General features: G+C 41.2%; 1 protein-coding gene across 4 annotated transcripts in view; it reads left to right on the top strand.

Annotated features, from left to right (window-relative positions):
- Window positions 1-26,441, top strand: part of TTBK1 (tau tubulin kinase 1) — a 104,059-nt gene that overhangs the window by 44,007 nt on the left and 33,611 nt on the right. For 2 of the 4 annotated variants that reach the window (XM_082755774.1, XM_082755773.1), the window contains exons 7-13: window positions 8,688-8,753; window positions 11,225-11,317; window positions 12,049-12,174; window positions 16,692-16,846; window positions 17,771-17,990; window positions 21,646-21,821; window positions 24,600-25,158. In XM_082755774.1, the coding sequence (XP_082611900.1) occupies window positions 8,688-8,753; window positions 11,225-11,317; window positions 12,049-12,174; window positions 16,692-16,846; window positions 17,771-17,990; window positions 21,646-21,821; window positions 24,600-25,158 (1,395 nt within the window). The other 2 variants (XM_082755776.1, XM_082755775.1) reach the window with 2 other exon arrangements.

Below are 26,441 nucleotides of genomic sequence, written 5' to 3'. Positions count from 1 at the left end.
TTTTACCTGTATGGAAAAGAAGATTTGGAAATGTGGAGACTCTGAGGGGAGGTAGCTTGGGAGCAGTGTCATCTAGGGTCAGTCAGAACTTTGTCCAGGCTACTGAGATGTAGGAAGTACTTTTTTCTTCCTTTAATACTTAAAGCAACACCATTGCTTCATCCAAGGCCGCTATCCTTTCTTTTTCAATCTTATGCAGCCCCCTCCAGTACCCTTTTCCCCACAGGATCTTCCCAGGATTTGTGCTATTACATAACTTTGGTGGCAGGGGAGTGTAGTTTTTGATAAGATTATGCTGATATGAGATCTGCTTTCTTACCAGCATGAGGGTTCCCATCCAGGAGGGGTGGTACAGTTTGAAGCTGGCATTTGTTTAACCTGTTCATTTCTCAGTTTTTCAGTCATGGAAGGCTTGGAGATCTGTTTAAGAAGACATGGGTTATGGAGGGTAACTATTACTTCAGCTCCAGTTAATAACTGCTTCCAGATGCAAAGGATTCTTTTCTGAGAAACAGATCTAGTTTTTCCTTTGTGATTTTTTTTTTTTTTTTGCCCCCCTCCCATGAAAATGTTCATTTTGGGGTGAATCCCAAGACCGTCCATAACAAATTTGACATTATGGAATACATGGACCTTTTCTATGAAACTAATCATTTCTTCTAAATACAGCCTTCTGCCATGACTGAGGCAGAGATGAGAAGAGTCTTCTTATTCCCTGTAATGTCCCAGTTGCACAACTGACCTTTGCAATGCAGCAATGAACTGTAAGCACTCATTGCTGAGACATATTTTAGACAACAGAGCTAAAAAGATAGAGAATGGGTTGAAAGGTTGTCTTTTAAAATTTTTGGAAGTATCTTCTGCAGCAAGCGTACAAGAAAAATCGTCATCTCACCTTCATTTTTACAGCAGAGTGTGTTCAATACAGAGAACCAGGGCTGAGTAGAAAATCTGAACTTGGAGGGGAACAGAGACATGACAGATAATATGATGAGCAGCCTGTGCTTGTATGCTGGAGGTGTGTGGAGTCATGAAGGTCTTCAGTGCTAATATAGGTCATTTTTTTGACAATAACTCCTTCATCATTACTGGTCTTTGTTCAAGTCTGCTGGGCTTGTCGCTAATGTGCCATGCAGACAGCGTTATGCTTTTCCCCTCTCTGTGACACCCTGCCTTCAGCAACACATTCTCCGTGGTTCCACGGATATTAATTGAAAGTGATGGAGGTTTTTAGCAACTTGGTCTTATTTATTAGAGAACAGAGGAGAGGAGAGGCTTTGCTATGTTTTTCCATGAGCCTCTCTCTGCTTGCAGGATCTGACACTGAGCTGTTATGCTCAGCAAGCATTTTTTTTTTTAGCTTAGTCAGCTGCAGCCCATTGATTAGATCTCGGTCTCCTCGTGGCTCAGACTGCACTGCAGTAGTTTGCAGTGCCTTGCTGAAAATACCATGCATGTGCGAGGGCGGCTCTGTGATTCGGTGGGTAGAGAGGAGAGGTTGTGGGCAGGGCAATGCGTAGCCTGTGTAGACGAGCATGATGAAGGCTGCAGAAATGTGTCAGCTAATTGATGTATTTATTTTCCAAGTGTCTGTGCACAGTGTTAAAAATAGCCTTCACTGCAGTGAGCAAGGTATTAGAAGAGGAGAGTATGGTACATTTTGCTATAGAGTAGTTTTTCTCCCTGCTGGAAAGTGAGCTATAAAATAACACAAAGGATGTTAACTCCTGCATCCTACGACCCCAAATATTGAAACATAGAAGTCCAGTAGTTTTTATACGTACTTTTTACTTGAAATGTATGTAAGAGTATAATGTTACTGATAGGATTAACAGCTTTTCAGTAGAATAAACAGATCTGTGAAGCTGTAGTACTCAAAGTGCTATATTAGCTTAGGAAAGGACGTAATTTTGTCTTTATATTGTGAAAAAGGTAATTGCAGAAAAGGCTGATGGCACAGCATAGTCACATTAATTCACATAGAGATGGGAAGAAGGAAAAAAGCGGACCTATGTCTTAAAAACATTGCACAATTAATGTATTATGAAAGTGCCATTTCTGTGGGAGTGAGTTAGTTACAGAATGTTATAGAACATTAAAACTACAGGACAATATAGAAAATTATATACAGGTCCTCATTGTTACTCTTGTTGTTGGAGTACCAAATTTTGGATTTAAGAAGGGAGTTTGTCTTCTGTTTTAAAACATTGCAACTATGGAAAGCCTATGCAGTTTAAATGTACTGATTCAAAATCTGTTGGTGAGCAAGGACTTTTGTATCTTGTCCATTAGAACTTGCTGGTTTTTTGCTTTCTGTGCCTGGAAGCCCTGGTGCAGTGACGGTGACCTCAGATCACCTCTGTCAGGTTGTTGATGGTTTTATTTTTTTGTAGCAGCTTTCTAGTCAGAGCTCTTGTACTACAGGGGTGAGGGAAAAGGGAGCAGTCAAGGCTCAAATCCTATACACTCCTGGAGGGCACTGAGATCCTATTTTCCATTTCTGAGTACTGCCATGTTGTAGGGGGTTTCAAAACACCTGAATGTGTCATTCCTTCCTTTCTGACTGGTGCTGTTCCACTTGAAGCTCTGATTATTCTTCCCATTGAACTACAGAAGGAGGAAAAGAAAGCTATTGCTCTGCCCAGTGGTGAGGGAACAGGGGCTTCGCTCCCTGGGCAAGTGAATGTTGAGTTGGATTGCAGGTCAAGTCTCCCCTATGCCAGGTAAGTGTGTTTGCTGCCAGGTTACAGAGTGCCTGTCACACACTTTCTTTCTCAGTAATAAATATTAAATTATTCCATGTGAAATGGATCCCTTCTGACATGGATGTTCTCAGACTTGCATCTCAAAGCGTCCTGTAGCTTACAGGTGTGGGTGCACTCTGGAAGGAGGGAGGTGTGATTTTCATGTCTGTCTGGGAATGGGGGAGGTTAGACTTAGCTCTCCTGTATCCGAGTGATTGCCACAGCAGTCTTTTGTCTTCTGCCTCCTTTGAAAAGGACCGTCTCCTCCACCTGACTCCAGGAAAGCATTAAGAGCTGTAAATCCTAAGTGAGATGTGTCTAATTCTTGACAGCTCTCCAGTACATTTCCATTTCGCTCTCTTCCCTGCTCTGTGTAATAAATAGTGTGTGGAAACCTTATCTTTCTTACTTAGCACTTCCCATGCTTTCCATGGGGATATTCTGTGCTACTTAATCCAAGCTCTAGTGCAGAAATCATGTGTTTAGCCTGTTAGTCAGAAAGACAAAATGATCACTTCTCTGTTTTCAGTGTTTACATCCATTGGAAATTTTGAGTTCTCCTAAAATGAAGAAGAAAAGATAGCCTTTTAACTCATCTCCTTCACGTCTTTTGCTTTGGAAAGAATACTCCAGGACTACTAAGTGACTTTCTCAAAACTAAATTTGTTGCAGAACCTGCAGAATTCATAGAACTTGCACATTTTTTGATAAGAGGAATGGTGACATTCAAATAAGAAGCTCTGTTGGGTTGATTGCTTTTGATGAGTTGATTTCTATTGGCAAATGTATATCTCAGCCAAGGTTTTTCTTCAGTTTCCTGAACTGTGTTTTAAGGTCCGTTATAATATTAGCTCTTGCCTCTGATCAGGGTGATCATTGCATTTCCATGCTGTGTAATTCACGCGTTAAGATAATGTCTGTTCACATGGCTTAAAAGCAACACTGATATTCGGTCTGCTCTCTTGCAAACCACCATTCTGCAGCCCACCACAGGTGGCGGAGGTCTAGCATTCTGGACAGGGCACTGCAGCAAGCATCAGGGAAGGGGAAGTTGCCTGCATTTGGCAGCTTTAACACCTGTGAAGTTGGCCAGCCAGTGACTGTGAGAAGATGACTGGTGAGGAGGCAAGGTGGTGGTTGCAGAAATAAACAGAAATCTCGTGTGGGAACCCATAAGTAATCAAACAGGGAAGGGAACATCTCTCTTAGCTTTTAGATACTAAAGCACTGATGTTAGAACTTGCCCTGGGTGAAAAGTGCAGGAGATGGAAGAGAGCAAATCCCCTTGCTGGTTACTAATATCAGTCTGTTTGACTGGGGAGCAGAGGAGGTAATTCTAGGGAGGCAAATCACAGTAGAACCTGTATGCATCTGTGCTCTCAAATTTGTTTTTTATACTTTCTATTAGGAGTGTGTGGTATGTGATCGGGGGAAGTTAGTCTCTAGAGGGACCCCTCTCACCATTTACAGAGCACTCACAAACCACACAGGCTTGCTCAAAGTTTTGTGTCTAAATTAAACCACATACAGCGCCAGGCAGCGGCGCTGGGAAGGATGCTGGGGGGTGACAACAGCTCAACAAGACGCCCAGGTTTCTGAAGGGATGCAATATTGAATTGTTTTTTAATTTATTTCTGTTTAATTTTTCTCCTCATTTTGTTGTTTTTTATCATGTTTTCCTTTGGGTTTCTCTCTGTTTTACAGTTCTTTTGGGCTCTTCTTTTGAGGCTGTGTTTGATGCGTTGGCTTCCCATCCGCTGCTCGTAACCATCTCTGCTATGAGTTGTGAGTGAGCCATCATCATGCTTCTGGGTTTTCATTTTGTTTTGCACTTTTGTTATATATGGAAGTCCAAATTACACCTGATTTTCTTTTCCCTCATGATATGTTTGTTTTTCAGCAGGATCCTGACAGCTACCTAAATGTGCTGTAGAGGCCTAGAGTATTTGGGATTCTGCCTGAGGGGCTGGCAGACATTTGGGCAGTGCCAGAGACTGTGGTTTTGTCACTTTTTGTGGTTTCAGAGGCGAGGGGAGGGGAGTTCTGTCATCTGACGTTTTTGACTCTGGATTTCTCTATTTATTCATTTTCTAACTCCCTACTGGGACAAAATGTGCTGCTGCTGTTAATGATTCTACAGAGTACTGCTGTTTAATGACTCAAAATGCATGTAAGAGATGCAGAATTTGTCTCTACAGAAGAAATGTAGATGTATTTCCTTGTAAGCCTAACTGCTGGGAGCAGGAAATTCCTAGCAGTCACAAAGATACGTGCTTTTTGATTAATTACAGCTTCCTTTCACTTTTCCTTCTTACTCCAACTTTTCCAACAAGTTATTTCAGTCCAAGATGCATCTCAAAGTGCTTGCTGTGATCTGTGACATTTCCTCCCTCCCCTTAGCACCTCCTCTTCAGTCTGTGCTAACTCTCCCTTCATTTTCTTACTGCTGGAAATTCCTTTCCTGTTTCCATGACAGCTGGGTTAATGATCCCAGATGACAACAGGCCTGCCAGGGGCAAAGGTGGTGGATCTCATGAGATGTTTGCGCAGGCTTCTAGAAGGCTGGGGAGGAACCAGTGGTTGTGTTCTCTGAGAGTACCACAGGCATAAGAAATGGCGGGAGGAAAGTTTTGGCACTCAAATGTAAGCTTTTAGAAATGGAGATGAAGAACAGGACCTTCAAAGTAGCAATCTAGAGACCAGTGAGGCAAGAGGAAAAGTTTTGATGTCTAGGTAAGAAGATGGTATAAGGAGCAGGGATCCGGAATCATGATGAAACAGGAATGCTCCTGAAGAAAGGGGAGCATATATAGGAAAGACAGACTTCATCTGAATCATAAGGAAGACACTGTTGGCCCTTAAAATACAGATGATCATCCGTGTTTGAACTGGAGAATGAGAAGAAGCTGATGGGTGCAAGACAGCAGGCAATTGCAGACGATACATCCACTCTGTACATAATTTTGTTACCAAATTTTGTCTTTGTGATGTAGTGAGCGTTGCCAATATATGAAAGGAATATAATTTTTGCTCTACAGTACTAGTCTAACACATTCTCCCAAGCTAAAACTCATTTTAAACCTTGCTTCTGACACAATGCAATATATTTCATATCTGTCATCTCCCTGACAGTTCTGTGTAATAAATTACTTTTGCTTGTGTGCTAGACACAATCTGAATTCAGGAAGAGACAAGCTTTATCCTGAGTAACATTTTTCATAGTAACACTGATGTGGAAAAAAATAAAAAAAATAAAAATAATGTATGGTTTAAAAAATTGTACTTCAGCTTTCTAGCTTTTTACCTTACAATTTTGGGGGTTCAAATCAATTGCTCTATGCATGATTCCGTAATCTGAAGTTCCTAACTGTTAGAATTTCAGTTCTGTGTCAGGTGTGGACAGATCTGGATGGCTGTGATGCTTTATCCAGGGTATCCTCCACTGCTGGATAATGCAGTGGTGGGATGAAATTTTTTACATGGGAAGAAATGAAGTTTGTAAAGAAATCATCTGACAAATTAGTGTTGATGAATTCAGAAAAGAAGTCAGTAACAGTTGAGTATACAGCATGAGCTACAGCAAGTGCTGAGGCAGGAACTGTTTGGATGAAAAATAAGGTCTCTCCTGCTCTCTACAGTAATGGAAACATTTGATTGCATTGATTAGTGACAGTCAAAAGACATGACTAATTGCCTTGTGACTGGCAGGGCAGCCAAATACAGCCAAAAGGAGGGAAAACCTTTAGGAGGAAAAAAGCTATTAACACAGTTAGTGTCTGCCTGTGTTGTTCAAAGTTCTAAATATCCAGTCAAAATAATTGCATGGTCTTGCTCAGTTTGAGCAGTGTCCCTTCACTGAGGCAGTATATCAGAGAGGACTGGAGAGACAGCCCATTGGATTCAGCTGTGGGGAATGGCTTGATGAACTGGTTCATATTGGCTCTTGTAGAGATGTACATGTACAGTTAAATGGTGGGTGGACGTTTGTTTTGTTAATGAAAGAGGAGGGGAATACATCCGCAAACTGCCCAGGAGTTGGTTTCAGAATAGATCTAATTAAAGACTGTATAGATACTGTGCCACAAATAGTAAGTATTGATCTAAAAAGTATTTTCAGAGACATTGCCAACCAAACTAAAATGTAGTACCTGGTTCTATATATACAAATTTATATTTGATATCTGAGGACACTGAAGTAGGAAAAAAGCATAAAAGATAAACTCCCCTGGACTGCAGAGACTGAAGAATATTTGTTCTGAAAGCCCTACAGATTATACACTAGAATTGTTCATAATTTGCTGCTGTTTTATCTCTCACACTCACGTGAGTTTCCACACTCACGAAGGCAAAGAGGAATGTCCTCTTGCTTTTTAACACGCAGAGGACATTTACAGTGATGGGTGATTCCAGCAGACGTGTTCCAGTGGCCATTATTCTGCTTTTCAGAAACTTACATCAGCAAATTCGGTGGATTACTGAAAAATATTTTGCAGTAATTTGTCAGTAAGCATCTGAAATGTATGCTCAGTGAGGAAAGAGGTGTGTGGTCATGGAAATAATATCTTGACTATTGCCTGCTGCTAAATAAGTAGCTAATAGCTCAAGCTAGTGGACTGCAATGTTATATGCTGCATTAAGTACATGGCATATGCATGTGTGTTCTCCATGTGGAGTGTGACTTTTTGTTTGGAGTCGCTGTAACTTGGGAGCTGCACTACATACCAGTCATATGTGTGTTAGCAGCATAGTTGCTTGTTTAAAATGCATTTCAAGTTGTAGTCTTTGTAAAAGTACTGAAACTCAGAGCAACTTCCCCGTAGCCAGAGGGAAATGACTGAATTGTGTGCATTTAAACTGACAGAAGCGTGCCCTAGAATAAAAGTACCAAATTTAAGGCTTAGCTCTGAAAACATAGGCACAGCTGAAACAACAAACATAAATCAACTGACCTAAGTGGAACAACTCACCCAAGTAGATTATTTATTAATATGCTCAAAATTCTGCCAAAGTAGCATATTAATTATCAGTGTCTAGTGCTTTGCCCATGCTTAACATTAAGGTGCCTGGGCCTGAACCTTGTTTTGCCACGTGAATTTTGAAAGCATTGTAGTTAGCTCTGGTGTTTCTAGCTAAGCTGGAAGGATTTGTTGGATGTCATTCTTTAAATGCACATTTTTCAGAACAGAGTAAGTAAGCGTACATGACTTAGTGTCCTTGTGGAGGCAGCAGTGGAAAGATTTGGGGGTGTTGCTCAGCCCCCAGAACAGAGGAAGCCTCCAGCTGTGAGCAATAGTCAAAGGAGGACTGCCTTCTTCTTGAAGGTGCCTTTATCAAGCCTTCACTTCTGGGTACATGAAGATCGAGACAATCTGAGCAAGAGAAACTGAAGCTACGCGGTTTAGAATATACTGGGGAGAAAAAAAAAAAAAAAGGCAAGAGCCCCAAAAGTCAGAGGATCTTCATTTTTATAAGTCTTCTAGAGGATGGTGACAAACAATGTCAGCAAATACATATGTTTGTCATCCCTGTGTTAGAGCAAGGGGTCCCTGTTTTTGTCACACGCAGGCTGCCCTCAGGTTTGCTGATGTTTTTCCTGACTCTTTTTTTGCACTAGCACTTCTTTACTAGCTTTTTCCTTGTCCTGGTATTTAAAAAGAAAATAAGATCCTGGAAAATGTTCTTATTTCTATGTCTGGACTATTACTGTTCTAACCTATCTCTGTAATCACTTTGCTTTCTGTGTAAAATTATTTTTTTATACAAATACAGAATTGGAAAAGCTGTCTATTCAGGTGGCTGCTAGAGCAGATGAAGGCATAAATAGGTTTTTTTTTGCCTTGGGTCCGTAAGAAATAAAAGTATAGATGAGAATTTCTCAGCAGTTAGCACATGGGGTTAAATAACCTGCTCTGTCTCTGAGATTTTTCTGTTGTCTCCCTTCAGCCTCGCAACGTTGCTGGTTTTCGAGGAACAGTCCGTTATGCTTCAGTGAACGCACACAAAAACCGAGTGAGTATTTCTGGGTTATAAAGAGTTAACAAAAGGGTTATTTCTCCCCGGATAACTGTTCTCAGGTGGAGAGGTCTAAGAAGTGCAAGTTCTGGTTTACAGCCTACAGAAATTAATAAATCCTACTAATTTCATTAGAAGGTCAAGGCTGTTGACTGTAAAATCGTAATTATGATTCAGTTACTGGATCCTCTCTAGGTGGTAAATTTGATAATTGTAATTATTGCATTGTCAGACATGCTTAAGGGGGAAAAAATCCCACTAAAACGGCAATCCATGTTAAGTGCCAGGCTGCGTGCTAATTTCAAGTATAACTTGGCTGTGAGTTGCGAAGTGCTGGGTCACCAAATCCATTCAACACCCGGAATTTTTGTTCTTAACAACATGGTCTCAGGTTAAAAGCAACCTAGTTAAAGTCAAATTTATTTTTCCCTGAAAAGAGCCATTATTTCCAGTGTCTGGCCTGTTTCATTCTAAACACTTCTATCAGTCTCATCCACCATTTTTTCTCAAAACACTTTTGTCCTGTGTCAATAATTCTTCCTACATAGGCAGTGAAACATAAGTCCTCTGGTTCTGCTGCTAAGTGCTTGCCAGATGAGAATTAACATCCCTCCTGCCTTATCTCCAGGTTTCTAGCATCCTAAGTGCTATTGCTTTTTGAGACAGGGTATTTGTAATCGTAAATTGGTATTGTGTATGTTCAGCATTGATATCATGTTTCTAATCATTGCACTGTTCTATACATAGCAAAAGCATTCTTGGAGCTTTTGCTTACAGTCTCATCTATAGACTGGGACAGTAGCTCAGCTATTTGTAAACCTGTAATCAATTGAGCAGGGTGCTGTTACCTGAAGAGAGAGTGTTTTGTTCATCTCTTCCCTTGCCACAAGCACCACAGTCCCATCCTTTTTCCTGGTCCTGGCACTTACTGGACCCTTCTGCAAGCCAAATAAACTCAATCTTCTGAAAGAATACTTGCTATACACAAACATATGTCTGTGTGTATGTTTTATACGTAGACATACACATTAAATAAATAAATAAATAGTAAACTGTCCCACTTTAGTTTTCTGCTTGCAGAGGGTCCTGCAAATGCCTGAGCTGGTGCAAGCTAAGGTGTATAATCTTTGTGGTACATAATCTTTGTTGATTCTAATTTTTCTAGTATGCCATGAAAAGTGTTTATATGGAAGGCAATGTTAAATAAAATTCTCCATAAAGTGGGATTTAAGAAATAAACATCAACAACAAAAACGTTCTCCAAATAGTTTGCTTCGGGCTCCTGGGGGACATGGTACTTCAGATTCCTTGGATGTGCTAGGGAATTCCTTTCCTACTTACAAATGTTTGTAAGACCCAGTGCTCTCTATTTAAAGAGCCTCTTTGTAAATTCCCTACGTTTGAAAATAATATATTTAATGGGAGGAATCTGCTAGAAGCTGAACTTCCAGGAAAACTATAGCAAAACCAGCTCAGTTCTTGCTGAGAAGAGGTCTGAGATTTGGTAAGCCTCAGACTAGTATATACACTGCTATCCCTTAGCAATTGTCTGAATTCAGTCTTATTTAGGATGAGTCTGTAGCATGACTTGGCACATATCAGGAAATTTCAAGTCTTTTTAGGGAAAGAAGTTGCTGGCTGCAAGATGTCAATTATTGCAGAAGGTGGAAAGTGTGATAAAGGGAGGGAAGTTGAATGCCATCATAAATTCTTTATGTTTCCTGGGGGATACTGAGAAACCTAAAGTGTGATTTTTGGAAGAGCTGGATAGTGCCAGCTGTAGCTGGCATCAGCTGAAGGTATATTTAGGCACAAAAATTGCTGCATAACACATGCTATTCTGAGAAATCTTGTTCTAAGATATGCTGAGCACCAAAAAATGAAGTCCTGTGTTTTTGACAATTTCAGCCTTAATCCCCATGTTCATGTTTCAATTTTGTATTTGCTAGAGCAGGAAGAGAATGGTATGTGGAGAAGTTACAAATCTGTAAATTGTTGTGGTGCGTGGTGATGAGAGTTTTAATAAAGCCCTTGAGTAAATGCTGTCTTGTGAAAAGAGTTGGAACGATACTTTGCTTAGAAACAGTAATAAAAAAGACTTTCTACATACAAGTGCTTTTTTTCTTAATCTAGATCATACCATATCCCATTAATAAATGTGCTGTACACTGAGTGAGGGAAAGTCCTATGGAAAACTAGTGTTCTGTTTTAAATATTAAAAAACTCTTTCCTATTGTATTCACAAGGAAAACAGATGAAGCTATTCAAGTGACTGTATCGATATTGCCCCATTTAATAAGTGCTTGATTTTGCATCTTAAATTTTTAATCTGGCTTATTTGATCATGTAATGGGAAGTATGACTTCTCTTCCTGCTTTTTAAAATGAGGTAGCTCATCTGGAGAGCACACCTGGACCACTGAGCAGCATGGAACTTTGCTCCTCAGTCTTCGTCTCTCTTTTCTCCAGGAGATGGGTAGACATGATGATCTGTGGTCCCTCTTTTACATGTTGGTGGAGTTTGCAGTTGGTCAGCTTCCATGGCGAAAGATCAAAGATAAGGTAGGAAACTCAGTGTCTGTGCTTAAGACAGGGTGCTATATTTTGTTATTATGACTCTTATTATTCCTCTTTTTGCAGCTGAGTGCTGCTTTCTGCTGAAGTAAAGCTGGAGCCTGTTTTTCATCAGATCTTGCTGCAAGGTGCTAACCTGCTTTTGTGTGCTGTGACGCACAGAGTAGAGCTTGTCTTGTTTGGAATAGATGTTTTCTTATGCACATAGTTAATCATGTTGGATCAAGCAACTTTGACTTTGTTCTTGTAAAGCAAGCACAAAAGTGGAAAAACTGCATCAGAGCTGTCCTTTTGAGAAATAAGCAGAGCCTTGAGAAAGGAGGGAGGATAACTCTTTGCCATGAAAAACAAGCCAAATGGGAATTGCAACAAGAAAGTTGAACAGAATAAAGCTAACTGTTCATGTTACCTTGGAAGTACTTTGTGCTTGAGAATTAAATCGCGGAAAGAAATATGTTACCTGTGCCAAAGGCTCTGCTGAAGGGACAGCTTCTGAAGAGTGTTTCTGACTCACGATTCTCCTTTGGCCTTTGCCTGCAGTGGTCTACCTCACTGTGCTAGGGATACCAAAACGGGAGAAGTGCCTAGATACAGTGCTGTGTCTAAGCAGCAGCTGTGTTCCTGGACTGTATGGTATTCCAGGAATGATAAGACCGAGGAAGTATGAATATGAAGCAATAAAAGAGATTCTTGACTCTGAGCTATTTTCTGTTTTTCAGGAACAAGTTGGCATGATAAAAGAAAAGTATGAACACCGAATGCTGCTAAAACACATGCCTTCAGAGTTCCACCTGTTTCTGGATCATATTGCAAGCCTGGACTACTTCACTAAGCCAGACTATCAGGTAGGAGCCTTTCTTTGTTACCAGCACGGCGGTCTGGATTGGCATTTGTTTTTTTCTAATTTTTCCATGCACATGCACATTCATCAGGCTGATGAATACCTTTTCTAGGACCAGAAGAAAAAGGTTGGACTGTACATTTCTTCCTTGTCTCACCCTCTTGCTAACCCTGCCCAAAATAAGCGCTTAGTCTGAAACAGAAAGCTCTTCCCAAGCAACAGAGTATTTCTGGTTTTCATTAAACCATAAATGTTGCGAGATACTCCAAATGTGGCAGAATTTTAGCACAGCTTGCCAAAGTCTGCAGAGAGCCTGTGCCAACTGCTCAGCAGTGCACACCAATGCTTTTGGTTTCTTGCAGGTTTATGTGGGCCTGAGCTATTATAACCTTTCTTTAATATTCATCTTATCATTTTTTCTTCCATGCACTATTTGCATGTATGTGATCTATTATGGTAGTTCAGCTAACACAATATAACTGAAGCAACTTGATTGTTGCCCTTTATCACAGTGCTTTTTTCTCCACATTAAAGCCAAAGCGATGAAAACAACATTTTACGAGCAGATCTGTGCAGTCTTTTGAGTGACTGCTCCTGTTGACAGTGCATCAAATGAGTGGGAAGATGTGGCTTTGTATGTTAGCCACGTACATGTTCAGCATAGCAACCACAACTCATTAAAAAAAAAAAAAAAAAGTTTTTTTCAGGAAAAAAATCACTTTCTGGATAGTACAGTGGAAGTATAACATTTGCAACTAAGATGGAGGGCTGGAGAGGGATGAATTGGAGGTGAATTGAAGGAAGAGACTGGAATTTATTTAGTCTGGAGCAGGAAAGACAAGAGGAGATCTAATTGCTGCTTTCCACTGTCTCAAGGAGGGTTGAAGGGAGGATTGAGGCAGATTTCTCAGAGGCATACAGCAAAATGCAGGCAGCACAAGCTGCATCAAGAGAAATTGTGACTAGAGCTAGGGGCAAAATTGCGAATGAGGCTTGTTATGTGTGGAACAGGTACCTAGAGAAGCTGTAGAATCTCCATCCTTGAAGATTTCCAAAACTTAACTGGACAAGGCCCTGAGGAACTGGATCTGACTTTGTAATTAGCCCTGATTTGAGCAGATGGTTGGATTAGAAAGCTCCTTTTGAACCTACATCCTCCTATCATTCTATTTCAGTATAAAATAATTGTGTCCTAACTGTACTGAAAAGCCATCTTTGAGATAGAAATGGAAGGAGGTGTTTCCAGACCATTTTAGTGCAGTACAAATCCTGAACAGCTTTTTTCACAGCTGGGGATTTGTCAGAAGCTGTGAATTGTCTCCTTGCCCTCAGTTTCTTGCAGGTGCATCTCTGGGAAGAAGCATATAAAAGGGAACTCCACAAAAATCTGGCACCTGTAGCTCAGTGCTGAACTCTGATTCTTCTAGCTTGACTGGAGGTATATTCCAGCCAGCAAATTCTCCAGAGGTGTCCTGTATATTCACTTACCTGGATTTATTACTGAGAAAGATTAAAAAATATATCAGATGGCATCTGAATTTGACACCAGTACCAGACACTCAGAGGAGCTAAGGAAGTGAGGAAAATATGTCTATTCAGATATGAAGTCATGGTTGGTTTAAAATTTGGAATGATAAGATTAGAAATAAGGAAACAGAATAAAATATATATGAATGCAATTTAAAGTTACAGTTTACTATTTCTTTTCTTAGCCCTTTATTATATTTCAATTTAAGATATACATACTAATCACCAGGTGAGAATTAGGATTCTGAATATTGACCTATCGCTGAACAGGTTTAATATTCAATGTTGCTGTTCAGTTCTGGTCAATCTCCAAGTTCTTCCCTTTGAGAGAAATTATTACAAAAGGGCAGCTGCACTGTTTTGGAAAAGATATTTTTCTGGCCTTGTAGCATGTCTCCAACAGTGTTGTCTGTGAGATCATAAAAGAATGAACATTCAGTGATGTTTCAAAAACTCTCAAAACTTAAGGATCAAAGATCCTTGAGGCTCAAGAGTCTCCTTATCCAAAAATGTCTCTATATTTTACATCTTGGATATAACTCCGGACACGAGATCCCTAACTCCTCTCTCCCCTTTCCCAGCTACACACTATCTTCCAAACCTCCTCGGTGTTGCTCTGCAGTTACTCTTTTACCCATACTGAAGTCTACTGAGTTGTTTTTTGCACAGAAGGAAGCCTTTCCACACCTTTGATCTTCCTCTGAACCTTTCCAATTGTACATTTTTGAGGTGGGGAATTGCCAGCATTGCGTGTTCAAGATGTGTATATCCCACAAGTGATACACTGCAGTTGTAATGTTCTGTTCCATTCCTAAGTCTTCCAGTATTCCATCTGTTTGATCTGGTGTCAATGCAGTTTTGATGGCTCCCATCTCTGTACTGAGTAAAGTTTTTGCTGCTTTTGCAGCAACATGAGGTTTTGGTAGAATCCTTCCTCTCCCCTCCATCATTCTGAGGTGGGGAATGAAGCATAAATGCTGCATGTGAGCCTCTGATTACCAAATCACACTTACTGCTCCCTCCTCCCTCACTGTCTGAAAGTTGATGTATTTTCTGTCTGCCTTCTCCTGATGGATGTCTCTGGCTTTGCAGGATGCTGGAAATCATAGGATGCTTTTGGCTTTATAAAGAGGCCAGACAAAGATGTAAGAAGAGGCATAATGGGTCAGCCTCTACTTTCTTGCTCTCTTGTTAATGGAGACAGACAGATGGGGACTGGCTGCTGCGACTGTGCTCTGTCCTCTGAGTGGTCCTTTCCTTGAAGTCTGCAATCTTTATCTTCAGCTTTGTTATTATCAGCATCTGGAATTGTCAATGTAGGCAAATATGCCCATGTGAAGGGTGGGAAGAGTAGGATGGTGAAATACACCTAGAGTCCTCACCATCATTATGCAGCACATGTGAAGAAAAAAGCAACTGCATCTGCTATCTGTAGTTTTATCAGTGTCACAGGAAAGATGTTTTAGGGGTGGAAGGCAATGCAGATCCTTTATATTAGTGACTCCTTGCCTTTATTTTTTTTTCCCCTGCCATTTTTTCTCAATATTGCTATTTTTAAAAAGAGAGAGAGAGAGAGGAAGAGAAACTTTATCACTCACAGCTGTATTTCTCTCTCCATCTACCCTGCTAACCCAGCTTGTGTTTTTATTCTCTTTGTGTGAATTCTGTCCTCTTTCTTGTAGTTTTGCAATTCTCCTTCCCACACCCTCACCCGTATGTGATTTTTGTGTGCGCGCTTATTAGCCACCATGGTTGTCTCCCTTTTGCCTTGATTAAGTAACCACACTACTTCCCTTTCCCCTACCAGCTCTGAGTGCTATTCTGTTCACCTCTAAACCCTCTTCTTACAGATCCTCCAATACTACGGTTCCTACCACTTCCTCTTTTAGCAGCTACCCAGGGAACCTTTCTCATCCTGAAAGGAAACCACGTCATCTCTGAGCTTTTCCTGGGGGAGCTCAGCCCTGCTACAGCTGGGCCTGGCTGCAGATGGAAGCTCAGGAAGGCTAGTAATTAGGCAAATTCATGAGAATACATCCATCTGAGTTTACTAAGTCCAGAAATGCATTTGCTAAGTGCAAGACTGTGACCCTTCATTTACTCACAATTGGTTTTGAGCAAGAAATTCCCTGCCAACAGCAGCAACACAAGTCCTGTTTCCACCACAGGTGAAAGGAGGCATCATGATATGTGGCTAGCAGAAACTCAGTCTTATCATGTTCAACTGTCACAAAATTAAAATCCCTTTCTGAGCAAAGGAGTTGCTACAACTGGCATGTCATGTCCAGTCTGTCTCCGCTCTCTGGAGGAGTGTTACCTGTCCCTTGGTCTGGCTGACAGTCAACTCTGGGAATTCTCTTACTTAGACATAGTGCCACTGCAGGAGGAGAGCTGCAGAGATCTTTTGGTTCTAGGCCACAAATAGGAGGAAAAGGTTGGCTCAACTGAAAGTGGCAGATAGGAATTTAATTGCAGTTTGCTGAAGGTAGTAGGAAATGGCAGGCTCTCCAGGCCTTCATGCAGAATGCTTTCTGATCATGCTGATAAACACAACTGAAATTTAAATACAAAGAAACAGGGGTTTTATTCGTGGTAACTTTTATTCATGTCCTAGTGTTAATTCTATGCCATAAGTCACATGTCTTTGTCACCATATTCTCTCTTCACGTTGAGTCAGCTCAATTCTGAATTATTTAGATGAATAACATTATTGGAATAACAAGACCTCACATATGGCCGTGTTGGCCTAGAGCATCCAGATTGTTTTCCTTTGACAGGAGATGTCACGTTTCCTTGGGTAGTGCACTGCTGTGTGGAACACTTCATTCTTTTCGTAAAGAATATCTGTTCTTTTTACAGATAACCTTACTTTTTACAGGCAAGATGGAGATTAGATTATAAGATGCACTTCATACTCATGCTCATACTTCATTTTTTTTTGTGATAGCTTCTCTCAGCCACTTAGAATAAATTGTTTTTGCAAATTTATTCCAGCTAATCATGTCCGTGTTTGAGAACAGCATGAAAGAAAGAGGCATCACTGAAAATGAAGCCTTTGACTGGGAGAAGGCTGGTACAGATATCTTGTTGTCCACTAGCACCTCTACTCCACCACAGCAGAACACCAGGCAAACCGCAGCCATGTTTGGGTGAGTATTGCAGTTATGCTGGTCAAACAATGGACATGCCCAATAACAAGCTCACCAACAAGTTCATTATTGAAAGATTCAAAGGCCATTATGATCCTGGAAAGTAGGAGCTGCCTCGTAACCACTACTTGATTTGACTTTATGTATATTAACATCTATCTAAGGTAATGGAACTTGGCTTCAGACCCTTTCTGTCCTGAAAACATATTTTCTACTTGGGATGAGTGCATGGGTTGGAGTCACATTCAGGAATGCCTGGAGACCTTTGGCACGGATTACTGGAACCCATATGTTTTGCATATTACATGGAGTGCACACAGCTGGAGCTTCCGTGAGAGTGCCTGCTGCAAGGCAGCTGTTGTCTTGCTGTGGGGAGGTTTTATACAGAGCTGAACACATCAGAGTGCATGTGCTGTTCATGTCCAGAATGTAACTCCACAACCTTCATGGGGTGTTTCATGTGCTAGTGCAGAGGTGCACAGAGATTGATGCTCAGAGATGAAAATATGTCCAAACAGAAGTTGATAAGGTTTAGCTCAGTGGTCTGTCCTAGTGCTTTTGAGGGAACAGATACCAATAATCCATAGTAAAATTAAAGAGCATAAAAGCTACAAAGCCTATTAAGCCTGTGCAAAGATGAGAACTATGCTTTAAACTAAGTAATGTGTAATGGGCACTCCTGGAAACTTTTAAAGAAGTTTCTATTCCAATATGCTTTCACTAATCTTTTCCACTATCATTGTGACTGTATGTTAGGTGGATTCCTCCTGTTGTGTTTCATGTTGTGAAGTAATGCTAGATTGCCTGTTTTTTTTTCAACCTCAAAATACACTAAAAGCTGCTAAGGAATTTCCGTGGGGCAGTGTGATGGGCCACACTCTCTAAGTACTAATGTTATTTCCTTTCTTCTTGTCTTTTCCATAGGGTGGTTAATGTCACTCCAGTACCTGGGGATTTGCTTCGTGAGAACACTGAGGATGTCCTACAGGGTGAACATCTGAGTGATCAAGAGAACGCTCCTCCCATCCTGTCAGGCCGGCCAGCAGAAGGTCTCGGCCAGACACCAAACACCGCTTTCAACGAGGCAGAAGTTTGGGAAGAGACAGATGTGAATCGCAACAAACTCAGGATCAGCATCAGCAAAGTAAAGAACATTTATTTGTCTCCTGTGGCTGCTGGTCTTAGGGCGATGAATTCATAGACTGCTATAAGCAACCTGGATCCACTGCTGTGGCATCCATAGTACGGACCAAAGACCACCATGGAATTTCTCTGTGGAAATGGGGATCACAATTCTTTCACACAGTGGAAGCCATTGGGATTAATTTGGGGTTTTATGCAGAAGACATTTTTGAGCCCAATAATGCTAGGGCAAATCTTTCATATAGCCATTATATCATTATGTAGGATCTTGGTACTTCAGGCAATGGTATTCTAGTCCTTGATATGGTATCAGAAATGTCCTGGTTTTGGGGAGATTATAAACAAAAGTTTACTGCATTTTTATCTCGGGCAAATAAATTCAATCTGAGGTGTCTTCATAAGCCATATTTTTCCAAACCTTGATTCATCCCTAGCAGAATTTTTGTCTTCCAATTTTTTAACTTTCCTTTCTAAGGGTGGTACAATCTAAGAACAGCATATAATGATGTTTTTACCCCTGTGAAGAGAGAATAATCTATTACTTAATGCTCTTGTATTTTTGCATTCCAAGGTCGTATTAGTCTTTTTAGTCTACATGCCATGTAGACTTAGCTGGTTTTCCTTATAATCCTTAAGCTGTTTCTCAGTCCTTTCTTGCAAATGTGACCTAATTTCTTGGAGGCTTACCAGCTGATGATTCCATCGTAAGTGCTATGTTTGAGAATCTACCAGTTTGTTTATTAGATCAACATACATATTGTAAGTAAACTAGTATTTGCTGTGTTGATCGCAATTATTTCAAAATCAGAATGTCACATGGCATAATACCAGATGCAAACAAAATCTGTCAGCAGAGAAACCTTCATCAAGCAGACATAGATTTATCAGGGTGTATTGGATTCACTTCACAAACCTTGCTTTAATGGATATTAGTAGAAAAGCATTAACTGTATGGTAAATCTACCAGCTATTCAGGTCTGACCAGAATTCACTTTAATCTCTACACAGGCATGAAGTTAGGCCTTCTTTCAGCCCTATAGCTCTTTCCACTATCCTTAGTCTCATTAAGAAAGATTATTTTAGGACAAGAAAGCATCTCACCTAACTTACTTAATATTCTCCAATGCATACAATTTGGATCAACATGTTATTTGTATGAAACATTAACAGAAGCATTCCTCAATACTGAGAATTATAAACCAAGTTCAAAGCATTTCTCCATCTCTCTCTGGTAAACTAAATGTGCGCATTCACTGAAGTTCTCATCTGAAGGCACATGAAATAATAAAAAAAAAGCCTAACAGAGTGGGGCAATTCTATTTCCACAGCATATAAAACCAAAAAAAAAGAATATTACAGAAAAATCCTGGTAACTCCTATGTGTTCTTCTGTTCCTTACAACCACCATGTGCCTTGATGCTCTTCAGTCAGACCAAGACGTGTGCAAGGGAGTCCTAAATGTCCTTTCCACATGCTAGCTGTATGCTATGGCTGGGTACTCAGCACTGTCATTTATTCACAAGCTCTGCCGTAACAGCAGCTAGAGGCAAGGGAGGTTTCTGCAACATCCACAGCATGACCAGGTGACTCTCCTGCCAAGGGATATGCTATTTCTTGTCAGTTTACTGGCAAAGGAGATAGAGGAGTCAGCATGGCAATGAGCACTTTGGATCTGACAAGCTCTGTGGCTACACAGCAGTCTATGAAATAGAGCCTAGGACATCGTGCTTTCCCAAGCAAAAGAAATCTGGCCTTTCTGTCTGCGAGGGTTATCTTTAGTCTGATCCTGTACTTTCTCTCTGCTAGGGCTGTTCTCTTTACTTTGATTGTTCTCTGATAAAGCATCAGTTTTCATTTAAGTCACAATCACCACAGGGAGAAAAAAAGAAGCTGCAGACTTAATCTGCAGGGACACAGCTTCACCTCTGCTTGCAATTTCAGGCATCCCTTGTGTCTTTCAAAATGATACAGGCAGCTGGTGTGTAAAACACCCTTCTTCTATTCCCAGCATTGCCATCCTTCATTTTCTAGGCTTATAGAACTAGAATTAACTCTGGCTGTCTTTGTCCTGCTCTTTGCATTTAGGTGATGAGTAGATCTTGCCATGTTTTTTCTCCCTAATACCTGGCTAGGAGGTATTGTGGAGCATCCTTTTTCTCTGTTCACACAGTTCTGATCTTCTGTCCCACATCTCCCATTTCTGCGCTAAGGGCATTTTCCTTGCTCACTACCACTGACCTTTCTAAATCCTCCTGGTTCTCCTTCCTCTGCTGGATCAAGATGTTTGTTCTGTTTTTTTTTCAGAAGCCTCTTCCTTCTCTCTTGCACCCTCCCCCAGTTTTCTGCTTGTGGATCTTACCAAGTTGCCTGTTTCCTTACATTTACAATGTCAGTATTTTGTTCATCTCCAAAACACATTTGTCACCACCATTCTTGCATGTTTTGGCCTGCATGAATTACAGATTAAATCGCTGTCATCTGTTCTGCTGTTCCTGTAATGCCTGAAAGATCTCCATTCCCCCTAGCTGCAAAGGCTCCTTGTTTTTTTTATTCCAAACCCAGCCTGAGTGATTTAGATCTGCTAAATTATGAACACTGATTGACTGGTTGTGTACACAGTACTCACACAAAGGCAGCTTTCTTGATCAGCAACGTTTTACTGAGAGGCCTGCTTATATTCAGAGTCTCTGGCATTAACAGAGGGCAAGGGAATTTAGGGCATGCCTCAGAATGAGATAAAAACTCTCCATGCATACTCCCACAGAGGCAGTGTGTAGTACCTGATGTTGCATTGCTGGCAGCACAATATGTTTGAATGCAAACCCTAGACTACTGTTTCAGACCTTGGGCCATTCTGCCCCTCTGCTTTTGCCTAAACAGGTCTTCTCCTCCAGAAGGAAGCAGCACAGTGGAAGGCAGAAGGTGTCTGTGTTAGTCACCTACTTCTACTCCTTTGTCTGTTGCTAAATTAAAAATAATAAATGAAAATAAAATCAAATTCACTAATGCCATGTGAAATGTATTCATAGATCTATGAACGCTCAATGCTCACAAGTCTTTACAAGTATGTTCAGGTCCCTGCATCTCCAAACTGTTGACCCTGGGTCTGTGGAAATCTCTTAGAGATGTTGTGGTTGAGTAAGTATCCTGGAAGATTTTGTAAAGAGGACCAAAATTAAAAACAAACAAAACCCACCACCTTTGGAATTAGGAGTTGGCTTAGTTGAATCATCTTCATCCAAGTTAGAAGTGTGTACGTTGTAATATAATGCATGGACCCTACACAGATAAATATAGACAAACAATGCATTTTTCATAACAGTTTTCTTAGATGGCTCTTAGACGCCTTGGAGAAGCAGTTAGGGTTTGTGTTTGCATTAGTTTAACCCATGATAACTCCTTTGAATTAGTTATTCCAAGGTAATTGAAAGGCAAAGGCCGTCTTGTAAAGGCAGTTAAATATTTGAAATGATTAAAATCCATACCTTGCTTTAATATTAGACAGTTGCAGGGCATATTGTCCCTTGCATTGCTTGTGTAGGTTGTGAAAACGCAGCTGAAACCGTGTACTGGAAGAAAGCACAGAGCAACAGCGAAGGATGGGAAATCAAAGTCTGTGGTCAGTTTCTGAGGTTCTTTGTGTTTACCCCCTACAGACTCAGTGCATGGTGGAAGAGGAGCAGAGAAACGGTGTCTGCCCCAGCTCCCCAGTCCGAGTGCCTCCGGAGTCCCCTACTGCGCAAGCGCGCTCCCTAAGATACCGCCGTGTGAACAGCCCCGAGTCAGAACGCCTCTCCACTGCTGATGGCAAAGCAGATCTACATGAAAGAAGGTTTGCTCACCCTTTGTAACCTTCTACTGTTCGTAGCAGTGCCTTGAGGATTGATTTTTGAGGCCAACCTGATCATTAAATAATTGGGCACTGAAAGGTCATTTCTGGGTGGAGGAGTCAGCTCACATCAGCTTTATGATCTTTGTGATGGTTCGCTCATGTCTGTTAATAAAAGCAGTTAGTGGGAGGAATTCTTATCCTGTCCCTGGATGGAAATAACTCCATAGATGGAGAGAGGGATATTTGTCAGAGGGAAGGCCGACCTAAGGTGGGGGGGAATAATGGATGTTGTTAGGATACGTGCAGGGATGCATGTATTCTGAGAGCTAGCTGGCAGACCCTCATCTGGTGAGTTTCATTGTTTCATTATTTTTCCATAATAATAATAATAATAATAATTTTTTAGCCTATACTATTGCACTTGTTTGCATGTGCCAAGTATGCATTGCATCCAAAAGGCGAAGCCTGATTTTGAGGACTGAGGACCTAATCTCAGATCCACAGCAAAGAAATGAAGAACAAGCCAAGAATAATAAAAATAATTAAAGGTGCTTAAAGTATTGTGTGCTGAGAAATGCGTGTTACAAGACATAGGACCATGAAGTTGGAAATCCCCTTCATACTCCTTGTTACTCTCTTGTCTTCTTCCTGTCGAAAGTCAGGGCATGAACTGGAATTGCAGAAATTACTGGTGAAATGACCCCTGTAAAACAGGTAGGAAAGAGACAAGCCTTCTTCTCTGACTTCTTCTTTGTCAGAGAAAATCTGACAGACTTCAGTTAGGAAGCTCAGTCTCAAAGAGACACAATTTGGAAATGAAGGAGGGTCAAAAAGAACTAGAGAGAGGGGATGAGCCCTTAGCACTACCCCCAGTTTGTTAGATACTGGTTTATTCTGGATGTCTGGAGGAAGCTGTAATACTTCTCTAACTCAGGAATGATTGTATGTGTTGCTGTTAATAATTTAGGATTCGAGTAACAAATCTTGGTTCTAGCTGCCTCTTTCTTTTCTCATTCTATTTAAAATAGGCAGGGAAATAAGCCATTTATAATTGTCAGCAGTACTAGTCCTGTACATTCACTGAAAGATTTTAACTAATTCCTTTATTTTTCCCATTTTGTCTTGTCTACTCATCATCGTGCTAACTTAGCATAGAAAAAGTGTATTATCCAAGAATCATCCCTTTCTCCTGTCCTCTTCCCTCAGCCCCTATTTTTTTAATCTTCCACATACTCTGCCTCAGCATGGTGCAAATATAATCCCATTCTGCCACACAGTTTTCTCTTTATTCTGTTTTCTTCTTTTTACAACACAGTCATGACTCCCAGCAATGGGAAATTCCTCTGGCTTCCTGGAGTAAATTCTGCCACTCCAGGAGTCACACTTCTTCTGGGGAAAGGAGGAAGACATTGGCTAAATCCAGACACCTTCTTTTATTTTTTTAACAAGACCTCACTAAAATCCAGTGTACTACACATACAGTATGTGTGTAGGGGGGGCACTCTTCAGTCTTACCTCGCTATTTAGTCTCCTCTATTCACAAAAATATACTTTAAGTCTTTTAAAGATACAGCCTTACTTCTTTCAGATTCATCAGTTGGATTATGCTGAGATCTTTGTTTTTGCATACTATTTTCTCTGCATCATCCTGTGGTTCACCTCCTTCCCTGATTCCTCTTTCTTCATCAGAAATTGCTTTTTGACTTGTAATTCTCTCCCTGTCAGCTTTGACCTTCCACTGTGTTAAAGATACCCAGGTTTGCCTAGTAACCCTCACCCTTCAGTCAGTCACTTTTCTGTTTCCCCTGATGCTTTGTTACATACAAAAGTATTTTTCCAGTAAGAGTACGTAAGCCTCCTGTATGGTTCTTGCTGAAATCCCTTTGTATAAAAACACTGCAGGTGTCTTTTTCTATGCAGCAGGCATTCTGACTGTGCAACAAGCTGCCAGCCTCTGTGATAGGCAGGACAGAATAGAGGAGCAAAGCCAGCAGCAGGTGCAGGCCAAATGAGAAGCAAGGACCATAACGCTGTGCAACAGAAAGACAGAAGTGCCTCTGGCTTTTCCAGCTGTGATGATGCCAAGGCCAGTGGGGCACAGGGAGCTTCCAGGGCTTGTTTGAGAGGTATTTCTGCATGGCTGCATAAGTTGCTGCTATTTAGGCTGTGAGTCACTGAACACTGTACCGCTATGTCAAAGGATACTTGCTGTATTTCCTTCCTGTTCCTCCAAATCATTCTGAGGTCACCCATGGTTTATGAGCATTTCAGTCAAATTCCTGCTGCAGAATGGGATCCAAGATTCTTCAAAGAGCTTATGTAGCCACCTTAGAGGCCTCAGTGGCCACCTTAGAGAGAGAACGGTGCAGCTGAAGGGTCTATAGGAGCCCAGCAGAAAAAATGTTAAGTCAGATGGTAGATATAAGATTTAGGGTTGTATTTCACAAAGGAGTAAAACTCACCAATGAGGAAACTTTATTTCACAAAGCAGTAGAACTTCCCAAAGGATACATTGGTTTTGTGGGGGGAAAACTGTTTTGAATACTATCATCTACACGAAGACAGTTGCTGAAATTGGCTGTCATACTCAAGTACTTCAGGGGGGATGTCTTTATGCCATTGTAGGTTCTATTAGATGTTTTTTGGCTAAACCTGTCTTTCTGAAGTGTAGCAAGAAATAAGTGAAGACTATGGAGTTGTTTTTTTCTCAACTCTTATGATCCCTAACTCTAACCAGAAACCTGATGTATTTTTAACAGCTTTCTGTTCTGTCTTTAGGTCTCGAATGGATTTACCTGGCTCTCCATCACGGCTTGTGTGCTCCTCCCAGCCAGCCCAGATGCTGTCCATTGACACTGGCCAAGCTGACCGGCAGGCAAGTGGTAGGATGGATGTGTCTGCTTCAGTGGAACATGAAGCCCTTAGCAATGCCTTCCGCTCAGTGCCACTTGCAGAGGAGGAGGACTTCGATAGCAAGGAGTGGGTTATCATTGATAAGGAGACAGAGCTGAAGGACTTTCACCCAGGTGCTGAGCCGAGCACCTCTGGAACCACGGATGAGGAGCCCGAGGAGCTAAGACCTATTGAAGATGGTGAGGAGAGGAGGCGCTTGGGGGCAGATGCTGCAGTCAGGCCAAAGACGCATGATGGGCGAAGTCGGGGTATGCAGCCTGTGACTGAGGAGGACAGTTCCCACAGACATGAAGGACCTTCTCAAACAGTGTCTGACAGTAAACACGAACAGCAGACAGGAAGTCCAGCCCACTCCCCCCTACACTCAGCACCAGCTATCCGACAAAGGAGACGAGAATCTGAACCTACTGGTCCTCAGAGACAGGTAAGATCCCTGCTCTGGTCTGTATCTCATTGCCTAGGGTAGCAAGGTCGTCATCTTGGGAAGCCTCAACCATGCTGGAGAAGTCTGTGATTCCAAGCATGAGTGCTCTATTGAAACTCTTTCTACCAGTGCTTACAAATGTGAACTCCTTAGAGGTGCTCCCTATAGCCAGTAATGTTGTCCACTACTAAGGACACACTTACTAAGATATTTTAGCCATTTTGGCACAGAGACAAGAGGAGAGCACAGTTCTGGTTGTGGATATCTTGAATCAGTTCTCTTATTGCCGTCCCTCAGTGATTTGTTAATAACTGCTTAGTGGTATGGAGGTGTCGCGAGCACACCTTCTCCTTGTAGTCTCTCAGCAGCAGCAGCAATATATTGCAAGAGAATGCTATCTAATGCAATCACACATCATGGGTAGGCCTGCAGCAATGCAAAGCATAAAGCAACTCCCTGAAATTAAACTTTGTTTTGAATACCTAATAAAAACCTCAGAGTAACCAGCACATGCACACACCCCATTGGCCTTACTTCAGTGATTGGCATTGTTGCTACCAGGCATTTACTCACAGAAATGTTCATAAGCTACTGTGTTGTTTGTTTTCCAGATAGTTGTAGAGGACTTCTTTCTTTCAGTTTTGCCTTCTTTTTTTTTTCTTTTGATCCTCTGAAGATATAAAGAAGTTCATTTATTAGTAAGAAGCAGTATCTTTTATTACACTACCTGCAAAAACATGATATACTGTTAGGCTCAGAGTTCCTTTGTTACATCTAATCTTCATTTTTCAGACATGAAGAAAGCTGTCCCTATACTGTAGTCTGTTCAAGAAGCAATAAGATTGTTCTCCTGAGGGCTGAAATTTGTATATTAGTGAAAATATACTATGCATGTGCAATCCGTAAGTGCAGGAAACAGCAGGCAAGTCTCAGGTTATATGCACCCTAATACCCTACTATGGCAGGTGCTTGTGCAGTCTTCTTGTTCCCTTCTGGAAGATGGTAGCTCTGTCTCCTATTCCCTCTTGAGCTTGTTCTCTAAGCAAGTGTTCACTGTATTGGATCCTTCTGTGCAGACCCTGCCCAGATTCTTCTCTTCTCTGGATGCCAGAGAGAAAAGAAGAAAAAAGTGGAGGTGTTTGTTGTATAAAGCCAATGTATGGAATGCCCTATCTAGAGGCTGCTTAGGCAGGACCATCAGAGTTGAAAGGGTCTGTGTGTGGATTTGTTCTGTACACTTACTGGGCTGGTCAATGCAAGATGTGATGAACATGGTAGAACAT

This window comes from Aythya marila, assembly GCF_965140915.1.
Source record: "Aythya marila genome assembly, chromosome: 3".
Taxonomy (NCBI): Eukaryota; Metazoa; Chordata; class Aves; order Anseriformes; family Anatidae; genus Aythya; species Aythya marila.
Note: the sequence above shows the minus strand (reverse complement) of the source record. Positions and strands in the feature narration are given on the sequence as shown.